The 24,248-nt window shown below is 40.5% G+C and overlaps 1 protein-coding gene across 6 annotated transcripts in view; it reads right to left on the bottom strand.

The window, feature by feature from the left end:
- Positions 1-10,685: 10,685 nt before the first annotated feature.
- TMEM5 (transmembrane protein 5) overlaps positions 10,686-24,248 on the bottom strand; it is a 19,821-nt gene continuing 6,258 nt past the window's right edge. Inside the window, exons 3-7 of one of the 6 annotated variants that reach the window (XM_009281095.1) lie at positions 20,130-20,444; positions 17,804-17,974; positions 16,564-16,714; positions 15,837-16,015; positions 13,012-13,207 (exon numbers count right to left, since the gene is read on the bottom strand). In XM_009281095.1, coding sequence (XP_009279370.1) covers positions 15,899-16,015; positions 16,564-16,714; positions 17,804-17,974; positions 20,130-20,444 — 754 coding nt within the window. In that variant the 3' untranslated portion in view covers positions 13,012-13,207; positions 15,837-15,898. Of the gene's footprint in view, positions 10,771-13,011; positions 13,208-15,750; positions 16,715-17,803; positions 17,975-20,129; positions 20,445-22,140; positions 22,294-24,248 lie in introns of those variants that run through there. The other 5 variants (XM_009281091.1, XM_009281092.2, XM_009281096.1 and 2 more) reach the window with 5 other exon arrangements.

Raw genomic sequence — 24,248 nt, 5'->3', positions numbered from 1 at the left:
TTCTGCATGCTTTTCTGCATTGCTTTCCTGCAGCTTTTCTGCTTTTTCTGCATGCCCACAGCAGTGGGGTTTGACTAGATGACCTTTAGAGGTCCCTTCCAACCCAAACTATTCTATGATTCTATAATTCTATGTCCCTTCCCATTCCCATTCATAGGCAAGTTGCTGTTGATGAAAGATCATGGATCTGAGGTAGAGAATATGTTGCCAGTGTGGAGACAGAGGACACCTTGCTGTGTAGAAGCAGCTCGTACATGTATGACCCTGGGGATTAGGAGCTGAATAAAGCTGACTGGAGGAGGGTTTGAGAAATAATTCTGTAACTACACAGATAAGTAGTCCAGAATTGCCAAGTGGTCTCTGCAATACTCTTCTACAGTGCTGCAATTTATTATCTGGCATGGCTAAAATACTGGGATGAGGTGATGAATGAGAATAGATGCTACCAAACAGGTGATGCCAGCTCCATGACTTCTGAGGGTACTCCTGTATAAATAACCCCATGCACATTTACTCAAGGGCACAAAGAGGGGACTGGGAAGCTAACTCTAAATGTACTTCCTAAAATAGAGAACTCTGCTATTTTCAGGAGATGATACAGGTTCTGTTGTGAGATAAACTAGATATATTTCCCTGATTGTTCCTTTCTCGACAAAAGTAGCTCTTCTTGGAATAAAAAAGGTTCTACCAGATCATTAAACCGCATAATTGTCTCAGACTTCCTTTAATTAAGGATTGCAGTATTGTTTTTTTATTGCTTAAATAAAAACTAGCTACGGCTCTGCTCTCTGCAGTTTGTGTTTATTCAGTTTCTCCAGCAAACCAGTACTTTCTGTGAGAAGTCTGTGGGGGGAAAAAAAGGGTGAGCAGGAGCTCATCTACTTCCAATGAAAGGAATGAAATGTGCCTTTAAAAAAGCAAACTTTGAGGATTTTTTTCCTCATTTCTGATTCAGCTTTCAGCAGAAGAAGCATGAACCAGAATTGCCAGCCAGAAGTACAACAGGAACGACAAGCTTGGATGATAAGCAGGGAATGGATGCAGGAGCACAGCTGGCATCTTCTTTGAGTCCATATTGCTCTCTCAGATACTTGCAATGAAGGACGTACAAGCACGTGGTGTCTACAGTGCTGTCCATGTGACAAACTGTCCATCTGTTCAATGTACCTACTGATAAACTGGACTGATTAGTCTAAACAGAGTCCACAAAGATCTCATGCTGTGTAATGTCTGTTATTACTCTTCCTTTGTTGTTCCAAGTGTTTTTTGTCCTTCCTGTGGCTGCCAGGGATGTTTAAACTGTAATAGACTTACTGCTGGACCTGTGGTGCGGAAGCACTTCTTCATGAGTTGGGCCGAAAGCACTTGCACATGGGGTATTACGATAAGCTAGTAATGCCTTGTCTGGATCACTGGCCTTCTCTAAATGCCATTGTGTTCACTGCAGCCTCAGTGGACTCAGTTCCCAGTGAACAGCAAGGGATGACTCGGTAAGACCAGTCTTTTGCTATTGCGATGAAGAGGGACACTTTTGGAATGATTCCAGTATGGCTTCTCACCAGAGTGTCTTGGAAATCACATCTGGCAGAGGTGAAATTCACGTGACAGCTGCGTTGAAGCAAAAGCTCCTTGACTTTACCTGAAACAACATGAAAGCAGTCAGCCATGAAAAGCCACCACTGACCATTCGAGGGAAGGAGGATGCTCGGGGAAGGTAGACAGCAGAAGCTGTTGTACTGGCTCTGGCTGGGACAGAGATAACTTTCCACATAGCAGCCCCTGTGATGCTGTGGTTTGGATTTGTGACTAAAACAGTGTTGATACCACCAACATTTTGGCTATTGCTGAGCAGTGCTTGCACAGTGTTGATGCTTTCTCTTTTATTCGCTCTGCCCTCTCCCCTGCAGTGAGTGGGCTGGGGGTGGGTAAGAAATTGGGAGGGGACACAGCAGGGACACCTGACCCAAACTGGCCATAGGGATATTCCCTGTGACACGATGTCATGCTCAGCACTAAAAAATTGGGATTTTGTCTTCCAAAGCAGCCGTTGCTTGGAGACTGGCTGAGCATTGGTCTGCTTGTAGGAGGCAATGAATGATTGCTGTTGCATTACTTGATTCGAGGGAAGGAGGATGCTCGGGGAAGGTAGACAGCAGAAGCTGTTGTACTGGCTCTGGCTGGGACAGAGTTAACTTTCCACATAGCAGCCCCTGTGATGCTGTGGTTTGGATTTGTGACTAAAACAGTGTTGATACCACCAACATTTTGGCTATTGCTGAGCAGTGCTTGCACAGTGTTGATGCTTTCTCTTTTATTCGCTCTGCCCTCTCCCCTGCAGTGAGTGGGCTGGGGGTGGGTAAGAAATTGGGAGGGGACACAGCAGGGACACCTGACCCAAACTGGCCATAGGGATATTCCCTGTGACACGATGTCATGCTCAGCACTAAAAAATTGGGATTTTGTCTTCCAAAGCAGCCGTTGCTTGGAGACTGGCTGAGCATTGGTCTGCTTGTAGGAGGCAATGAACGATTGCTGTTGCATTACTTGTTTTTTCCTCTTTCCTTCACTTATTAAACTGTTCTTATCTCGACCTATGAGTATTCTCACTTTTACTCCTCCTGTTCTCTCCCCTGTCCTGCTGAGATGCTGTGTGGGTGCTTAGCTGCTGGCCATGGTCAACCCACAACACCTGTCCATGTCTGTGGTTCTCTTTACGCAGACGTGTCAGGCAGTGCTGATGAGTACTTACCTGAGATATGGTTCGGCCTTTAGATGGTTTGCAGAGCGCAGCATTTTGTGATATCTTGACACTGTGCATCATGTAGCCTCTGGAGAATTATAGTTAGCCGGATTGCAGGGATGATCAAAAGTACCCTGTTCATCAGTGGTCCATCTTGTACCATAGTCTACTGTCCATGCCCCCATTACAATCTGTAATCAGAAATCACTTTATATTTGATAGGCCAAATCGCTTGCCACCTGGCCAGCTGATGATATGTTTTATTGTTTTGCTGAGCTGATTAGATGTCAACTATGGTTCACATCTGTGATCTGTGGCTGGTAAAGCAGTAAGGATTACCTGCCACAATTTCTTCAGTCTCCTCTTGGTTACCACTCTCAAGGGTTCTTCACAGTACATCTGCCGCAAATATGTATAGAGGATCATAAATGAGTACAGAGTTATTTATGAGGATTGATCACAAAATCAATAATCAGTGATAAATATTGATGAGTAGTTATTTATTGTGATCCAAGACATTTCCAAAAGAGGATGGTTTGCTGTTATTTTTGCTGGTTACACCAAAGTCTACAACAGAGTCGCAAAAGGATCCACATGCTGAGGCAGTTGCCAGGTCTTTTCTTTTTCTCTTATCTAGGAATTTATTTTCTCTGTATGAGAAGTTTTACGTCTGGTAGAGAACTCACCTTATTATTTTGCTGTATCTGATGTTGGACAACTCATCTGTCAAAACGATGATTGCTTTGCACAGATTGAAATGACCAAACTCAGAATGGATATAAAAATCTCACTGATCTAATAAAATGCCTTCTCCTAAAACGGTGTCAATAACCACTGTTGCAGCGAAAAGCTCATGCAAAAGTTGTAGACATCAGAAGTTCCAGGTACTGCTCTGCCTTAAAAATTAGCATAAACAGACAACATTTCATGTCATTGACTCGAGTTGGTTCAGCTAACATTTTGAAAATGGCTTCATTCTTATCCTTACTTTAATAATCACCATCACTAGTGGTTATGAGGCCCAGAAAGCAAAATGTTGTCACATGGGGTATTACGATAAGCTAGTAATGCCTTGTCTGGATCACTGGCCTTCTCTAAATGCCATTGTGTTCACTGCAGCCTCAGTGGACTCAGTTCCCAGTGAACAGCAAGGGATGACTCGGTAAGACCAGTCTTTTGCTATTGCGATGAAGAGGGACACTTTTGGAATGATTCCAGTATGGCTTCTCACCAGAGTGTCTTGGAAATCACATCTGGCAGAGGTGAAATTCACGTGACAGCTGCGTTGAAGCAAAAGCTCCTTGACTTTACCTGAAACAACATGAAAGCAGTCAGCCATGAAAAGCCACCACTGACCATTCGAGGGAAGGAGGATGCTCGGGGAAGGTAGACAGCAGAAGCTGTTGTACTGGCTCTGGCTGGGACAGAGATAACTTTCCACATAGCAGCCCCTGTGATGCTGTGGTTTGGATTTGTGACTAAAACAGTGTTGATACCACCAACATTTTGGCTATTGCTGAGCAGTGCTTGCACAGTGTTGATGCTTTCTCTTTTATTCGCTCTGCCCTCTCCCCTGCAGTGAGTGGGCTGGGGGTGGGTAAGAAATTGGGAGGGGACACAGCAGGGACACCTGACCCAAACTGGCCATAGGGATATTCCCTGTGACACGATGTCATGCTCAGCACTAAAAAATTGGGATTTTGTCTTCCAAAGCAGCCGTTGCTTGGAGACTGGCTGAGCATTGGTCTGCTTGTAGGAGGCAATGAACGATTGCTGTTGCATTACTTGTTTTTTCCTCTTTCCTTCACTTATTAAACTGTTCTTATCTCGACCTATGAGTATTCTCACTTTTACTCCTCCTGTTCTCTCCCCTGTCCTGCTGAGATGCTGTGTGGGTGCTTAGCTGCTGGCCATGGTCAACCCACAACACCTGTCCATGTCTGTGGTTCTCTTTACGCAGACGTGTCAGGCAGTGCTGATGAGTACTTACCTGAGATATGGTTCGGCCTTTAGATGGTTTGCAGAGCGCAGCATTTTGTGATATCTTGACACTGTGCATCATGTAGCCTCTGGAGAATTATAGTTAGCCGGATTGCAGGGATGATCAAAAGTACCCTGTTCATCAGTGGTCCATCTTGTACCATAGTCTACTGTCCATGCCCCCATTACAATCTGTAATCAGAAATCACTTTATATTTGATAGGCCAAATCGCTTGCCACCTGGCCAGCTGATGATATGTTTTATTGTTTTGCTGAGCTGATTAGATGTCAACTATGGTTCACATCTGTGATCTGTGGCTGGTAAAGCAGTAAGGATTACCTGCCACAATTTCTTCAGTCTCCTCTTGGTTACCACTCTCAAGGGTTCTTCACAGTACATCTGCCGCAAATATGTATAGAGGATCATAAATGAGTACAGAGTTATTTATGAGGATTGATCACAAAATCAATAATCAGTGATAAATATTGATGAATAGTTATTTATTGTGATCCAAGACATTTCCAAAAGAGGATGGTTTGCTGTTATTTTTGCTGGTTACACCAAAGTCTACAACAGAGTCGCAAAAGGATCCACATGCTGAGGCAGTTGCCAGGTCTTTTCTTTTTCTCTTATCTAGGAATTTATTTTCTCTGTATGAGAAGTTTTACGTCTGGTAGAGAACTCACCTTATTATTTTGCTGTATCTGATGTTGGACAACTCATCTGTCAAAACGATGATTGCTTTGCACAGATTGAAATGACCAAACTCAGAATGGATATAAAAATCTCACTGATCTAATAAAATGCCTTCTCCTAAAACGGTGTCAATAACCACTGTTGTAGCGAAAAGCTCATGCAAAAGTTGTAGACATCAGAAGTTCCAGGTACTGCTCTGCCTTAAAAATTAGCATAAACAGACAACATTTCATGTCATTGACTCGAGTTGGTTCAGCTAACATTTTGAAAATGGCTTCATTCTTATCCTTACTTTAATAATCACCATCACTAGTGGTTATGAGGCCCAGAAAGCAAAATGTTGTCTCTTTGAAGCTTACACTTGCTGTGCGTCAGATGATATAGTTTCCTGAAGTATTTGCAATATTTTGCATAGGTCATTGTTATTAGTCTTGACAACAGAATTATGAACCAGAATATTGTAAAAATGACAGACCATCCCTTCCAGGCTTTCCAGCAACTGTCTCTTCTTTCTCTGAAAGATCTCAGATGACGAGGAAAATCCAAACAGCAGGCAACTGAATCGCTCAGACAGAATGATTATCAACAGAAATATCTGCCAAAACCCAAAGTTTGGCATTGAGCTTCCTGGGAATTTTGCCATTTTTCAGCCAGTGCAGTTGGATCTTATTTAGAATAACACATATACTTCGTATTTTTCTTGAGCTCCAAGTCATCAGTGCAGATGGCACGTGCCATTCAGAAGGTTCACTGCTTGAATCACTAACTCCCTTGTGGACCATTACTTGGAATTGTTTGTGGACAGCCTTCCCCAAGGGAAACAGAATTACAGGGTGCTGCGAATATGAAAGGTGGCCCAGAACTTCAATGTGTGACCAGGCCTCCTTCTTCACTTCCACTGCAGCTCAGCAGGGATGATGTGAGGTCTTTGCACACATAGCATCTTTTACTACAGCTGCTTGTTCAACATCTTGATGATCTGCAGAAGCATCTTCTCATGCACAGAAAGTTTCTTGTCAGTAGGACAGAGCTTAAATTGAAAACCAAAATAGATTTATGCAACTTCTTGGTCATGACTTCTGTTCTACTGTCAATCTTGAAGGAGACTGAAGTGTCTCAGTGTCCAAGGACCAATGGCTTGGCTCAGGTCTATTTGCCAGATGTAATCATAGGAAGGTGTTGGCAGAAGTTAGTGAAACTGGCCTTCCTTAGGAACACTGGCTCACTTTTGTGACTTCTGCTTCATGGGGTATTCTTAGAAGGCATTCATTATGGGCATGTCTAATGACATATCAACACCAGGTGCATGCAGCGATTTGGGATATTTTTTGCCTACCTGTACCTGTCTGGTTCTTTTCAGGATGACTGGGTTATTAGCAGAATGATGTTTGTTGTTTCTTTAATGGCCAGCACTGAGCAGCAACATAAATATTGCCTACGGGATTACTGGGACCTCACAGCATCTCTCGTTACATCCTCATATTCTTGATTTGCATAGCCATTGCAGTTACTGTAAGTGTCAAATCAGTAGCAAACTGTAGCTTTTCTAACATGCATCATGTCAGTATGCCAGTAATGTTGCAATATTGTGTTAGAATAGAGAGAGAGATGTGCTGAAATTTTGCACAGACTCCTCCTCTAATCCTTCTGAAGTTGGGGTAGAAGATACTTCAGGAGATAAAATATTTATTCAAACTTGTTAATTAAAATATTATAAAAATTTGCTTCTTTAATCACCAAAATCAAAGCATTACAGTTTAGCCTGTAATCTTATCAGACACATAGCTCCTTTTCTGTTTTGCTCTTTAGGGGTTGGTCCTCATCTAAAATGCTCAAATTTTGTTTTCCAGTTCATCCAGTCATCAACAGCCTTGAAAATGAGTGATCCCAGATCTTGCTTCTGCAAAACTGGAGTAGCAGGACTTGTTACCACTGCCAGAACCCCTATGTCTCTGTGGTTGTCTTCAGTGCTTCTGATTTCACTCCACTTCTGCCACCATGCCATGCATTTATTGTTTAAATAAAACCCAGCTGCTCAGAGACCTCAGCTCCCTTCAGAGCCTATGTATCTAGCTTTCAGCAAGCCCGGCACAGGAGGTCAAGCGTGTCTGGGATAAACCCAGGGAAAATCTACCCAAATCCTCAGTGCCTCAGTTGCTGGCAAGAGTGCATTTACACTGTAATATTGAGTCACTTCACTGGTGACTATTGAAACAGTGGCCTCCAGGATATACACTTAATGTGGGCAGTGAAAGTATCACACTGCCAAGTTTCTTACAGTGGGAGGTGAAGCTACTGTCTTGGGCAGTGCTTGAAGATATTCAAGGCAGACCTTGCTACTGCTGTCCCCAGTCCTCATTTCTCCCCTGCTGTTGGAGCCTCAGGTTTCTGTCCTCCTGCCGCTCCTTCAGTCTCGTCCCCTAGTCCCATCCACGGGAAATGCAAGCTACAAAACACTACAATAAGGTCACCAAAACTCAGACTGCTATTTGGTTGTGGGTGATAAATGAGAAAACATGAAGGTGAAAACTTCGTATTTATTTTGGTGCAGTTGTATTTGTTTCTTAGCAACTTGAATATTTCTTTGTCAAGTGTTGCTGCCAGGTCATAAAATATACAGCGAGTGTATTTGTCTCTCTCTCTTTTCTGCCTACTGAACTGTTGCAAGTCAGCCGTTTGCGTTTTGCCATCTAACACACTCTTCACATGAACGTTACGTTATGCTTGCTACATTAAGCAGCTGAGAAATCGTTAACAAAGTTTTTGAAAGATTTATACTTCTCATACTGAGATGAGGTATATCAAAGCGATGTAAGGTCATTCCAAGACTCTGGATCATAACAAAATAATGGCTCCCTTCAGTACCATCTGTTACCTCTATTTGTAGCAGAAGGTAGCAGAAGGATAGGCATGATCATGAGTCGTCTTTGAGGGGGGGTGACTACACCATGAGACTTTGCAGTCTGAGGAACCGACATCAGCCAAAGCCCTGAAGAAGAGCCGCCTCTAATGAAAGATCAGAGCAATCAAGACACCGGTGTTACTGGTAGGTCGTGAATTCAACAGGGAAAAGCTGTGATCCTTTGATAAAACAATTCAATGTTGCATGAAAGAGGTTCAATCAATAACTGAAACACTCTAATTAAAGTCAACAGAGAAAAAGGGGGACATTGGTAGTTGCTATATGCAGCAGAGATGTCTTGTTGATTATAGGCTCAAAAGCAGGTTAAGTGCTTGATTTAAGTATTACACAGAAGAGTACTATGTCCAGTTGTCAGCTCTGTTTAAGAAAAGTTATTTTTAATGCATTTGTTAACCATATATAAAATCACAATCAGAAAATACAAACCAAGAGTAGAAGTTGCTGGGATACTGATAGCAAGGCACACTCAAACTCCCAAAGTTTAAAAAATGTATAGCTGTCCCACACAAGGATTGCATATACAGATTTGTACAACAATCCGAATCATCAGCCTACTGACCAAAGGCCAGCAGATCAGCACAGCTTCACAACAGCTGCATCCATGGGAAGTGGGAGAGATATCACTAGTCTACAAATAGGGAAACTGGCAGCGAGGGGGGTTGTGGAGCCAGAGCTGAACTCAGGAGTTCATAAGTTGCTATTAAGGTACAGTACTCCTGCTGCTCTGTTATATTTATATATATTTATAAGCTAATTTTTGTTAACAATATTTAAGTTGATTCCACATTCACATTGCCATTGCAGGCGTGTGGCAAGAACCGCAGCCAGTGGCAACCATGCTAGCCGGGGGACTGCTACGCACATTGTGCTGCTGCTCCTCGCGAGCCCCTCTGCGAGGGTTGTGGACATACCACCACATTTGGATGCGTGAGGGATGTAGCAATGCAGCTTTCAGATCTAAGCTTATAGCCCTGCACTGGTTTATGCTATATAGGTGTAGCGTCTCTCATTTATACCGGACCAGGGGCACAGAGGTGTGCTGAGCTGGGTTTGGCTGGGGCATTTAAGTGGCGTTATGCTCAGCATTGCAGTGTTCAACTTAGGTGTGTGATCTCTGCAGTGGAGTCCCTCGTACCGAGTTAAGCATCTAAGTCCCCACAAAAGTGAGTTGCCTTACAAGAAGGGGGCTTGCAACAAGTGATGGGAAACTGGTGTTTTATCTAATGATTATCCTATGTGAAGTACATGAACATCTGGAACAGAGACAGGAACTCAGGATGCCTGTCCTCTTGACGGAGGCCATAACCAATACATGCATATTCGCTATCCCAGTGAATACTGGAAGGCTTTGTGAAGAGTGGGATGACTTTAAATGGAGAAAGGCCAAATCCAGTCTATGCTGGCACTTAGTGCATTTTTCATTCTGGGAGCTGGAACATGTGCGTTCAAGTTTTCACAGGTGGAGAAGGGAACTGAGCCCAACTCTCACACATCTTGGGGAAGTGCTCTCACCGCTGAACAGTGACATGAAAGAACAGGCATAATCCCCTCCCGCTGAAGTGCTGCCTTCTGAACAAAAAACAAAACCGGTTGCCTTTTCTTTTTGAAGAATCCAACCCCAGAGGTGTGCATTAGGCATGCTGCGGGCATGTGTAAGGGGCCCTGAGGGAAATGAGCATGAGAATACATAGTCTGAGGAGCGCAAGCTGGCTGGAGGTAAGCGTAGAGTCGTTCAGCCCTGACCGGACTGGGGAACTCAGGGGCATGTGGAGGCACAGAAGTAGAGGAGTTTCCACTGGTGAGAGTGTGGGAACCCTGGAGTAACCAGTAGGTTTTAAACCAAGGGAGCATGCAACAGCTGGGGGGCGAGGGGGAGAGCCTAGCCTCCACCTTACATCATACTGCTCTTTGACAACAGAGGAAATAATAGTAAAATACTTATCACATAGATAAATTTTTTAACAAAGTTATATTTCATGTTTGTAAATGCTTTACGGAAAATCAGTAGCAAACGAAGTGGTCTTGTTTCACCACGAACACTGGCAGCAGGGGGAACTTCTGTATTTACCTGCATGTGGGGAAAGTGCATTTGCAATTGAGGAACAAAAAAAGCAACAGTGCTAAGGACCGCTTTGTGGTGTTTCACAGCTCACCAGCAGGCCAAGCACCACAGGCTGTCTAGCAGCAGTTCAAAGGATCGGTCCTTTGGACAGTTAATCTAAGCAGAAGTGACCTGCCCTAGGTTTTACACTGGACGTGAATATCCTCTGGTGGATTTGGCCCTTGGTAACTTCTGTTGTGAGGAACCAAATTCAGATCTCAAAAGTCATGAGCCAATGTCTAAGACTTCGGTGTCAAACACCATAAGCTGTGTTCAGGTATCTGTAGTTGCATGTGAAGTTTCATTCAGGGAATGAAGAGCATTCCTTGCTGTAAAATGGAAAGCAAAGAGACGTTTGAAGTTAGTCCTCTTTTCTGCTCCTACAAACATAATCCTTTTCACTGAACTTTTAATACAGACAGTCAAAAATCTTAAACAACAGACTATAAATGTTTAAGAAACAAGCACTCATATGACGTAATAACCTACAGTGAGATATTCTGGCAGCATGCTGTGTCACAGCAAGAGCTTTGCTAAGGCAGAAATTCAGCAAAAGCCTGATTACATCCACACTGAGATTGGGTACCTGGTAGAAATTCTCCACGGGGACAAGGAAATTATATCCCTACCAGATAGAAAGCAATTTGCTATAATCTGAAAATAACAATGTGAAAAGAGGGTCAGCTGGGTAAAATCAGTTCACAGGGAGAAAAAAGCAAAGAGAAGAGACATACAAGAAGAAACAATCAGAGTCTGATTAGACAGGAGAAGGAAGGAAAATTGGTACAACATGGCATAACTTGCAGATTCCTGCTTGTATACTCATCAGATGGTATATTGTCTTCAGTTTTAGCATTAGTAAGACTAGCTTTCACTGTAAAACAATCATGATACTCTACAATCATCAGCAAAGGGTTGTGTTGACAGAGATTGATAAATCACTATTAAATGAATAAACTGAACCCTCCAGCAATAAGGAATATGCAATTAAAGACTGCATACCAGAGAGCACACGTCACTGGCTGTCTTAAATCTATGCCAGCATTTGAAGGAAGTGTGAAGCACCATTTAAATTCCTATGGCAATTAATCAGTACATTCCACTTCCCCTTAGGGGAACAGAGCTGTCCTTAATTCTCCACCTCCATATTCAGAGAATGAATATGGAGATCCATATTCAAAGAGAATCCATGAGCTGAAGTCCACTGGGCTGTGTTTTTGGAAATTAAGACTTAACTCTCTTGAAATCAAACTACCTACTTCCCACATACCCAATGGTAGCAGGCAACAGAATATTGTTAAAAAAAATGATATAGCTTCTGATACAATTCTTTTTGTCTACAGATATAAAGAAATCTTTGTGCTACACCTGAAGCAGCAATTGCCTCATTTATGTTACTAGCAAACAAAGTAGTAAGGCTATCAAAATCTACTATTTTATCTTGAAGTTTAGTTCAGTTACTAAATTTGCTCAGCACTGTTATAACAGTATAAATTTCAGTGAAACAGCACCTTTCCTAATATATGCATGGTTTCGCACATTGTGATGAATAAAAGGTTGTTAAATAGCGATACAATCCTGTCCTGAATATGGAACATCTTCAAATTCATCTTGGAGTATCACTTCTCCTGTAAAACTCCTTAACATCAAGCAAGGTCCAAACATTGTTGCTATGTTCCACCATTACACGGCAGATCTTCCTGTCCAAATAGTTTCAATGATTCCAGCGTAGCGCGATTTTGATGAAATGCCATTCAACAGAAAGCATGATTAGTATGAGAAAGAGATAAGCGGAAGTGGATGAGAAGAGAAAAATAATCAGGTTTTGTGCTAAAGCCTGTCAGAGATTCTTTCTTTGGGTCTTTCGAGTTTCTTCAGACAGAGATGGTTTACTCTGTCTTCTACAGCATAGGACTGTTTCCATGTCTCACAAATTTCAAGATCTATTATTCCCAGCTTTCCACCATGACAAAGCAAACCTCCCCCCCCGCCCCCCGCAGTCAAAAGTAGGAGCAAAGACATTCAACACAGACCTTCCCCGCGGTCGTGTTTCTGAAACGGCAGCTGGGCAGTGGCAGGGGCAGCGCCCCTGCTCTGGCGAAGCTGGACCAAAGGCTCGAAGCCAGGTATCTCACGTCCCAGAGTATTTTGTGCGTCAGCACCTAGCACCGTGGTAGCCTCATTGCCAACAAGGGTTGTCACAAATACTAAAAAGTAGTAAATACACAGCCACAGAGGAAGATGTTTCAGCATCTCCTATGTAAATATTATTTAAGGTGGATCTCTTCTCATGGCTGGGGACTACCCTTAATCTTCAGAAAAGAACTCCATTGCAGAGGGAAAAACATGAAAAGAAAGAAATCACTTATGTAGAAACCCTGCATTTTGGGCCCTGAACAAAACTCCTTTGATATAGCAAATTTCGAAATATGACATTTAACAGATTTCTGCTGTTTTAGTAACTTCATCTGAAAGAATCAGGCTAATTTCAGTCATTCAGACATCCATTTTTCTTTATTTGTGGCCACCTGCACAACTTGCTGTCTTTCAATGGGCTGTGTCTTCATCTGGATCTTAGTGAATGACTCATTTCTGTTTGATGCATTTATTTTGCATCTCGTATCTTCTGAAAACACCCATTTAATGGAAACCGTGCATAATACTTCAGTTCTGTCCTGTTTGTTTTAAAAATGCAGCCCAAGCTACAAATTATATATTCCTGAAGATGAAAAAAATGAAGACCACAGGAACGGGGAATGCTGCCACCTGAAAACCAGAAATGTTGCATTGTCAGATGGGACTGTGCAGAATATCAACGAGGAAGCAATTTGAGGATACTTGCCTAAAGCTATCCTTCTATGATTAAGCTGGTATAAGACTGGCTGAGAGAATGAGTCATGTTATTTCATGGCATGCTTGACAAAACGCATCTGTGTTGTGGGACTATGGATCAGAAACATCTTGTATTCTACTATAGCGGCGTTCACCGAGTTGCACTCACATCCCAAGGGTGTGCAAAGAAAACGTGAATAGCAAAGCGTGTGCCACCAGGGCACTCAACACAACTAGGAGATAAGAGATGTTACCATACAAATACCTGCCTGTGTGGCCAGCCTCTCAAAACCAGGCAGCGGCTTTTGGGTACTGAACTAGAGAAATCTTATAAGGTTCTTGATTTTCAAAACATGCAGCAGTTTCCTCTGAAGACTGAGGCCTCTTTATGGGATCTTGAACCAGAGACACTTAAAATACTAGCCACACTGAAACACCAGACACTAGGGGACTAACGCCTGTTTTGAAACTCTTTGCCTCACCATTTTACTGCTGTGTAGTTCCCAGTTCTCAGATGCATTTTCTCTTAAACACTTTGAATGAAATACATGAGAAATGTACACAGGCATTAATCCTTCTCTGATTAGCATTCCTCTTGGCCCTCGGATTTCACCTCTAGTGCCTTTTCAGCTTTTACGTTCTTTAAAACTAGTCGCATGGAGAGACTTCAACACTCAAAGCAGTCCTCCATGCTCAGATTAGTAGTAAAGATGTGAAAAGTATTTATATTGACAAGATAAAAATACATACCCATTTACTGGTTTTTATTGTTCAGGAGACACTGAAGAAATCCTGAAATTTGACCCACCTGAAGAGTTTAAGTATCTATCGGTAACGTGACCTTTTGCAAGCTGTTTCCCTATCAAGAGGATTATCGGTCATGATTTATGGACTGGTGATTAGTAAGGAATCTATGCAATTCTTTGTAACTGCATAAGCTGTTGGGATGAGAAGAAGAGTTGAGAACCACTGTCACTTTTGCTGCACAGCATGGTTTTTATAGCATCACTTTGGAGTGATCCCAGAAGGGCTTATCGTACAAACTATTTAACTTATCTTTGTGGACTCAGAAAGCAAAAAAAACCCCAAAACACCACAAAGTCCTGGGATCCAATGTGAACTGTACATCATCCTTTCAGGCACATTTTCATCAGGTCAGCTTTTTTTTTTTGGCCGATTCATCAAAGCCTTTGTGTAGGACTCACAGCACTACACAAACACTAAACTCCTTCTTAGCTACTGGAAAATGGCAGTCCTGACATTCCTTATGGTAGCAATTTTCTTCGAAGCAACAGTTTCTTAGGGCACGGTTGGAATTGCATTTGAAATACTTCTGTCTCTCCAAACATCAGTCTTTATGAACACGCCAAAATAAGCATAATCTTGTTCAACCGTCATTCATTTCTCCCATCCCAGTAGGAAGAATTCCTGGAAATATTTTAGAACTATGGAAGCTGCTTCTGAGTTTGCCCAGCTCTTAGAGGTTATTACTAACATGCAAGGTTTGCCAAGAAGTAACAGGATTTTATTTCTGTGGTTTTGCAAGTGTTTTGGTGAGGGCAATAAGCCAAGAGAGAAACTTCCAGCACATAGCGATCCTAATTCACACTTAATAGTTGCTGTGAGAAAGGCTTCTACAAAACTCCTAGTTGTATCACTCCTTGTGTAAGTTTCAGTCATTGAAAGACAGTATCTAAAAATACCAGAAAAGCTAACTATTGAAATATATTATCACAACTTAAATGTCCAAGAATGGTAAGCGATCAGCAGCCGGATCCTTTGCAAGCCACTTCCTTATCTACAGGATTACCAACAGTTACAAAGACTGGTTAAGTTTCTTTGGAAACATATTGCTCTCTAGAAGCCAATCTTTTAAACAGTTTACACCATGTGTCCACAGCCACTCTTAATGTTAATATTACTGAGCAGTACAGTTGCACCGGCTTTTGAATTCCTGCATGAGAAGGAACCCATATGGCATGCTGAGCTTTAAAGACAGAAAACTGGCTATTGCACCACCTTCAGTACGCCAGCGTTGTGTGTGCAGTTAACACCGCTCAGCCGAACACACTGAAGGTAACAGCACACGCTCACGTCTGATGTACAAGAACAGTAACAGATCCCTTTGGCTACATTTAACAAAAACGGTTGAAACTGTTTGTTGTACATGTAGTATCATAAACATGCAGTATTATGCTTCTGCCATCTTTTGGATTTGACAAGTTTCAGCAGCTTTTGAGAAATCAGATAAGCTACAAAGAAATTCATGTTTAAGGCCTGGTGTTCAGAATGCGCAGCTGTTAACTGCAGGTAATGAATCTCCCGCAGCAGAACTTCAGAAAGGTGTTGTCCCAAGACTAAATGGAAATGAAAGAAAGCAATTTTGATATCTGAAATTGAAGGGGAAATATATTGCTAAGAAATATTTCTAAGAAAGACTTCTCTTTTTTTACCTTGAAATATACATTTTTATTCCACAGTGTTTAATTAGCTTTATGGCCACTTTCTTGGAAATGAAATGTCAATCAAGTAAACAGTTCACATTTTCAAAACAAGCACTTACCAGGATGTATCTTAATGATTGTGCTAAACCTGGCAATTTTGCTATAATCATACTTTTCTTCTTTAGTCTACATAATAAATTACTCTGTACCATACAGCTTTCATTCTTCTCTCTTCTTCAAACACAACTGTTGTACTCATGTTGCATTTTAACAAGTTCACATGCGCAAAGATATTCCCCTAAAAAAAAAATTTATCAGGTCACACACCAACATGGAAATTGTAAGACTAGTAATAAAACTGTTGTCATCCTTACAGACTACCACCCTGCTAAGTCAACAACCTCTCTGAAAATTGTTAAGGATGGAGGGCCGAACGTAGCTCTTGGCCAAGCTAGCGCAATTCTGTTGACTTCAAAAGGAATGCATCTGCCCTGTGAGATTTCTTTTGTATAAAAGCTTCCACGGAAGGTTAATGGAAATTAAGCTTTCAATCTAGTCTAGATTTTCAAAAGGGACAATTTATCCTTTATCACTGGGCAAAAATGAATTTTCCAAAGTATTAATGAATTTCTGTCTCATCCATGCTTTGAAGTTTCGATACCATTCTACAAGCTTTTTTCTCCTTTGAATCTTTTCTTGTAAGCTCATTTTTTTTTCTTTCTCTAGAACAGCAGGAAGCTCTTTCCAGTTTTTAATAAAGATAAATGGAGCCCCCATGGTTTTTAGTAATTGTAATGGAGCACTGTGGTACATTGATGAATTTCCGCAATCACCCGGTGTCATTACATCTTCTATAACAGGCAGAGATCCATATGAACAAGCTTCATAAATTCTATAGCATTCTGTATTTATTCCCACTGGGCACAATGTCAAATCACTCTGCAGCAAGGCATCTTGATAGTTTTTGAAACTTTCATTTGTTTCTTGAGGCTGCCACCTAGGAAAGTAAAGGGGTTGAAAATTAGCATTTTTCCCACAGGCACTGCAATGAAAAAATAGAGATACGCTTTTATTTCAATTATTTATAAAACTGAAAATGCTGTCAATGTAAAAATTTTATATTACACACACAATCAATAGGCTTTTACTTTTAGTCTTAACTATTCTTAAAGAGTCTTCTAAAAATTTATTGAAAATGTCACTGTTAAAAATAGACTGTAACACTTTTTAGATATGGTCCTTTTAGGAAATTATTAATACTTAGAAGTGTAAGAGGCAAATTGAAACGCCATTTTAAATCTTCTGCATGACTTGGATGACGCATATGTCAATTTACTTCACAGCAGAGTTCAGAAATAGACATACAGGGAGACACTTGATGGACTTTTTAATGAATTTTTTTTGACCTCAAATACTTTAAATCAGTAGAGGTCTGCTCTTCAAAAGTTAGGATGTAGAGCAATCCGTTAACCTGAATCCATCTGCCTGAAGTGCCTCAGAACATCTGTGAGATACGAGTTTATGTCACAGATACAATCCATCTCCTGAGATTCTTCATCAGGGTAGCTGAGGTCTTCCTAAGCACTGATGTGCCTGCTATCAAACATTTTACAGGTGTTGCTTGGCAAAATTAAGAAATACAATCAGAACCCTATTCCTGTTAGTCAGAAGATCTGTTCTACCTACTTGAAAGAAAGAAGAGCCATGCCGTACAGATTAAATCCACTCTCTTATATGGAACACAGCTGCCCTTTTCTTCTAGTAAGACATTAATACGCACAAGGTGCAAGACAAACATTTCTTCTCCCACCATAATCAAATGTATACAAGAAAAAAAGATTGTCTTTATATGTAGTATACATAGGAGATTTTTCTATGTATTTAAAAATATGCTTTATGTAAAACATAGCAACAGAAAGGCCATTACGTTATGAAGACCTATATAAAGAGTCTCGGCAATGTTCTCTCTTTTAATGATGACTGGTTACTTTTAGCTGTACTATTTTTTAACACTCAGGAAAGGATTGGTAATAATGAACTAGGCAAAAAAGTCTGAATATTTTCACAAAGTAAATCAAAGTCTTACTGATCTCTGGCTGCAATCCAGCAAAGCTTATCAAGCCCATCCTGCTTCAGAATTTCCATTAGGGTTTCCCTAGAAGAGTTCTTATAAACTGTTCCTAAGAAATTACACAGATATGATCTTGGATCACGTAGCATTGACCAGCTGGGTTCTACAACTGGAAAATTTCTGTAGCTGTAAAAACAATGTATGCATTAGATAACGATATGCTTTATGTCAAAGAAAAAACATTTTGCACCATTTCATCTTTACTGCAGCAGATTCTAAGACTAAAACCACCTATTTGTTGCCAATCCACATCTATAACCATAGACAGACCCACAAGCAAACCAGTGCAAGTCCTGTCCTAAAAGTTGGTCTTTATTCCCTTTGTCCCCACCACTCTCTTCAGAGACATTCCAGAATACTTACGTCTTCTTTCGACATCAGAGACATTATGTGCGCATGTTACAAAATGTCCTTGAGAAACATGCTTTTTCAAAAGCAGCTGTTCTTGACGCAACCATCAGTTTTGACTGAAATGGCCAGGTTAATGGTAACTACGGAGTTTAAGTGTCAGCTACCTTAATCTCTGGGCATGCTTATCAACTGAAAATACCACTGGTAACCTCTCAAAGGAAAATGTCACTTTGATCTGGGTGGACTTCATTAATCTAATCTTTTGGCTACCAAATAGCTTGTCGTACGAGCTATTTAACTTGTCTTTTTGGACTCAACAAAACCAATGTAAAGTCCTGGGATCCAATGTAAACTGTATGCCATCCTTCTAGACATGTTTTCACCACATCAGGCATTTTTCTTTTTTTGACCAATTCCTCAAATCTTACATCACTTATTTTGGTCAGCATGACAGCTAGTGAAACACTGCTTCAGCTGAAGGGCTGGCACTAACTTTTTTCATTACACAAAGTTAGTGTTTTTTCTGGAACAGATGAATGTTAAATAAGTTTCTGCTCCTTTGCATTCTCAAATTAAGACAGATATTCCTTCTAATGTTATTATTTTTGATGGATCACTGTTCTACTTCCCTGTTGTTTCTTTTTTTTAAGAAAAACTATACCCTGATCCGAATTCTTTACTGGTTTCAAAGGTAGTCTCTACTTTATTTCACAATGATTTCTTCATTGCTATTAATGGTTCTCTGAAGACATACTCACTTTCTTCACCTTCCCAAATTTTGATGGAACAGCCCTTTCCTAGTTCTTCTACGTGATTAATACTAACTTACTTTCAGAAAACCATTTTTTCTTCATGCCAAATATTTTTGCAGGATTCTACACCTTTACTTTCCCTCTTCACTGGGAAAATCTGGCACGTTTGCATACCTTTAACCACAATTTTTACAACTGTTGGTGTGCAAGGGCTGCAAACCCCATCACAATACCCGACCTATCTTTCTCCACCCAGCTTTGCACCCTGGTTTACTGTTGTAACTGTTGCTGCTTTCTATTATCTGTCACCTTAATCTTGGCATCTCAAAACTCAACTTTGTTGAGTCAATTCTCTGACACCATCAAGAATCCAGATTTAGTGTATTTCAATGACACTGTGAGCAAGTTCAAGCCATGTATAAAAACTCCATACAGTTTGCCAACTGGCTCAATACAGGATATTGAACTCAAATTCAACACAAGATATGAAAATAATTCTGTATTCTTTTCATCTTATATTACCATGATAAGTAGCTAAAACACCATTAACTCTGTTAATAAGGAGTAAGCTGGAAAAAAGTACATCTAATTGAACCAAAGCTTTATCTACTCCACATAAATAGTTTGAGCAGTAAGTATAACAAAAACATTTTTGTGAGTAAGCAGTTAAGCCAGACTACATTATTGTGATACTGTAGTATACTAATTCCAAATGTGAGGCATACAATTTCCTTTTGAGAGCCACAACAGGGGTTAAAAAAAAGTACCACCAGTAGCATCCCTTTCCTTTCCTAAACAAGCAGTAGTTGGAACCTAATTACATAAATATCTTTTAAATTCCCATGTCACTGGTACATATTACATCAGCAGTTATGATAAATCTCAAGAGCAAATCTACTGAAGAAAAAAATAAACAAACAGAAAACCCCACCAGACACAGGTTCATTTTTTTTAAAGCTCCCTAAATCCTAGCATTCTTTTCCTCTGTTATAATTTTTATTGCTAAATGCGATTTCCAAAGATTCCAACACTTGCTTTAGAAAATCATTAATAGGATCATGTTCTACAATTTACTTACTATAATTGTTTTGGGTATCAGCAGTAACACTCAGATGTATTTTCCATACCTCATGCATAACAATTAAGTTTCAATTGTAATTTGTGTCTATAGCACTTACGTAGCTACTCCTAAAGGCCACTGGAACATATCTTCTTCATTTACCAACGCATAGTCATATGTAACAAAGAGTAGATTTACAAATCCTCCATGTCTTTTCAGGAATGGTTGAATCCATTCATTGTTGCACTGCTCATTTCCAAGCAGCACAACTGCTACATGCTGTATTTTGTGAGTCTGAATTAACATTTGTGCGTAATGCAACCACTGAGTGGCGTAAGTGATCTTTGCTTTTTCTCTTCCATTCAGAACTAGCACAACATTTTCAGCTTCAACTGAGAAGTAGCCAGGAACTACAGATGGACCAGTGATGAAGCTGTGAAAACCAAAACACAAACAGTAAACACCCTTAAGACAAATTATTGACCTCAATCCTCTAAACATCCTTACTACACAGTCTGTACTCGAGAGATAGTTTTTTTTCTTCAATAAAGTAAATGCAATATACTGCAAAGTAACTAATATCTACAGCTGTAACACAGGAATAAAGCTGCCTTCATCTTTATTCAGGAAAAAGGAGATTTAGACTTAAATGAAAATAAGGTATTTTGTCAATAAATCAGAACTACCATATTCAAACATCAAAATGTGGATAAATCAATCAACTTTAAAAGAAGGATGTGCTTTGATGTTCACTAAAGGTCAAACTTTTTATTAATTCCAGTAATAACCAATGAATACAGTATTAGAACAAGAGAGAGGCCCTCGCAAAAATCTGTAAGAGTATACTAAACCAGGTATCATTATGAGGGACAATTGGCTGGTCTGGCATACTACTTTTCTCTGTAATTTTGGTTAAGTTAAGGTTAGACCAAAAAAAGACTGCGTCATCTGATACTGAGAAGAATCTAGAACACAAGAGGTAGGTATCTAAATGTAAACTTAAGTTCCTTGTGTGACCCAGGTCAAACTTGAGGCTTTGATACAAGCTAGTTAGCAGAAACATTTTATGTAGAAAATTGCATTTCTAGATCTTGAACAATGTATTTATTTAACAGAAGAATTTCAATCATGTAGCAAAATCATTACATCCCTGATCATTTACAAGTATCTGACAACAGCCATTTATGAACTGCAATGAAGCAAACCCGTGTTTGCCAGCTCCTGCTCTTCAGTTAACTGCTGTGTTAACAGACTATTGACTGAACTCAAAGGATTAGTGATTACACTGCTTGGGAAAGAGTGGAGGGGGAAAAAAAACTAGCAATTTTTTTTTTCAGGAGTCAATGAAATGTTAGTTTTCTAGGTCTTCTGCATTACTGCAGTTTTTCAGCTACCAGCTAAACTTAATTTCGAATGAGCATGAGTTTTAACTCATGAAGTGCTGAGTTTGACAGCTAGTTTAAGTTCAAGTGTGCCTCATGAGGAAAAGAAAATTCACAGCAAAAGCTGTAAAAACTACTCCAGTGAGGATATCTGAAGCAGACTGACCTTAGGCAAGCATATTCTAAACCTGAGTTAAGCTGACACGCTGCTGGCTCAGTGGAAGTGGCATATTTTGGAGCCAAGATTCATGAGACTCATGATTTGGAATCAAGATTTTTAATAGATTGAATGTAAGTCAGGTCAAGACTTAAATCCAAAGTTTAACAGACAATGAGAAAAGATCACTGGGATTCATAAGAGAGAACACCTTGAGCATCAGAATGCCTAGAATAGTGAACAGGATATGTCGTTGATCCAATGATCACCTTATAAAAATAGACCTGGGGAAAAAGGGTTTTCTCTATGGACCCAGTGCTGTGAGGCTGTCAACTTTAGAGGAGTAACAGGATGTACAGGTGGGGAAGAAGCAGTGACCTGTGTGTAGGAAAATACAAAGTTTAATAGCATAAAACTACAGTGGGGAAAAAAGAAACACTATGGAAATCTCACACCTGAATAATAAAAACACAGAGCTAAGGTTGTACTATTAACTCCCAGTCCGAATACAATAGACACTGGGAAATGTAAGGGAGATTACAGAAGCTGTAAAATTAAGACAGTAGTACTAAGAGATTTTCACTACTCACATGTAGGCTAGATCAATGCCTCATCAGGATGATATGTGGAGATTACATTTTTGGACTCGATAAATGACTTGCTTCCCATAAAGTTCCTTTTTGTTCCTTACTAGTCTTAGAACCCATACAAAAAGATGCTATTCCAGACTGGGTCTTCCAGACCTAATTCCAAAGGTATTAGTCAGCTACTCTGTAATAGCAATATGATTAAGTTTAACACTGCAGCAGGAGAGAACATACTAAATACATCCAGCATACAGATACTCAATATACAATAGAGGAATTACTTAAAAATGAGACAATAAAGAAAAGAACTCTGAAAAGAGTAGCCCAAATAACAAGAAGCTTGCAAGCAGCTTGTAGGCTGTTCAAAAACACTGTATAAGGAGCCCAGGCATGCTGTGTGCCTCAATCCAAAAAGGAAACAACACAACCCTCCCCCAAACCCATACGGCTTAATAGAAAAGTTAGGGAGGCTGTCAAAGGGCAAAGGTCAGCATCGAAAACAATGAAAAGCTTGACCAAACAAGGAGGACAGCCTTGTCCTCCTTGTCACATACGGGAGGACAGCAAAGGTCACTGCTGACAGGCTGTCAAAGGGCAAAGGTCAGCATCGAAAACAATGAAAAGCTTGACCAAACAAGGAGGACAGCAAAGGTCATAAAATACTGCTGACGAAATGCAAACAGAAAACTAAGGCGACAAAGTGATTTGAAAAGCACCTTGTAAAAGGATGTTCTGGCTGACAGGTAAAGGTTCTTTAAATAGATGAAAACGAAAATATATAAAAAAAATACCAAAAAGACAACTACAGAACTGGAGAGACTACCTGATGACAACAGTTTAAAAAGCGTTTAAAAAGGGATGACAATGCCATAGCAGAGAAGATTCCCACACCTAACTCATTCTCTTCAGCAAGAAATACAAGGTAAACCACAAGTACTACACCAAATGGAGAATTTGGACCTGGATGGCATTCACTTCAGAGCTCTCAAGGAATGCAAATATGAAAATTGCAGAACTGCTGGCAAAGGTATGCAGCTGTCATTACGAAGTGACACTGTGCCTGATGAGAAGGGGCTGCCAGTGTCACTCCCATCTACAAAAACAACTTGAGAGGACTCTGGAGCAGAGAAGTATGACTTCCCTCTCTGGAAGAGTCTATAATAAATAGTAAGATCACTGGATCTTATCAAAAGGTATGATCGCTGATCACATACGGGAATAAACACTGCTGGAAATGAGTAATCCTGTCTCACTAATCTGATGGAGATCTGTGAGTGTGTCAATTAGAATACAGATAAAGGTGATCCAGTAGACAAAGCGTCTTTGGATTTTCAAAAAGCTTCACCAAAGGCTATTAAGGAAATTAAATTGCCACAAGCTATCCTTGGCAGAATCCTTTGGCAGGTAAAGAAAACTTTGCTGGTTAACTTTGTTAACCAATATGCTTTCATTCTGGAATGAATCAAGATGGTTGCAATTTGCAGAAGGAGGACAGGAGAATGGGACTGAAGAACTGCTGAACAACTGGGGCTAACAGGGACCGGGAGAAGGCAGCACTGAATGTTAAAACTGAGAGGGTGTGACTCTCAATGGAACAGAAATTTAGGAATGCTCTTAACGATAAGAGAGAAGTTTGGCACTCCCTCCTTGTCCTGGTTTCAGCTGGGATAGAGTTAATTTTCTTCCTAGTAGCTGGTACAGTGCTGTGGTTTGCATTTAGTATGAGAATAATGTTGGTAACACACCAATGTTTTAGTTCTTGCGTAGTCAAGGACTTTTCAGCTTCCCACACTTCCCAGACTGAGAAGGCTGGAGGTGCACAAGAAACTGGGAGGGGGCACAGCCACAACAGTTGACCCCAAATACCCAAAGGGATATTCCATACCATGTGATGTCATGCTCAGTATATACGCTGGGGAAAAGCTGGCCGGTGAGGCCGCTGCTCAGGGACTGGCTAGGCGTTGGTCGGCGGGTGGTGAGCAATTCCATTGTGCATCACTTGCTTTGTATATAATTATTATTACTAGTAGTAGTAGTAGTAGTTTTTTATTTTATTTCAGTTATTAAACTGTTTTTATCTCAACCCACAAGTTTTCTCACTTTTACTCTTC

The sequence above is a fragment of the Aptenodytes forsteri genome, unplaced genomic scaffold, assembly GCF_000699145.1.
Source record: "Aptenodytes forsteri isolate BGI_AS27 unplaced genomic scaffold, ASM69914v1 Scaffold4, whole genome shotgun sequence".
NCBI lineage: Eukaryota > Metazoa > Chordata > Aves > Sphenisciformes > Spheniscidae > Aptenodytes > Aptenodytes forsteri.
This window is presented reverse-complemented; position numbering and strand designations above follow the sequence as displayed.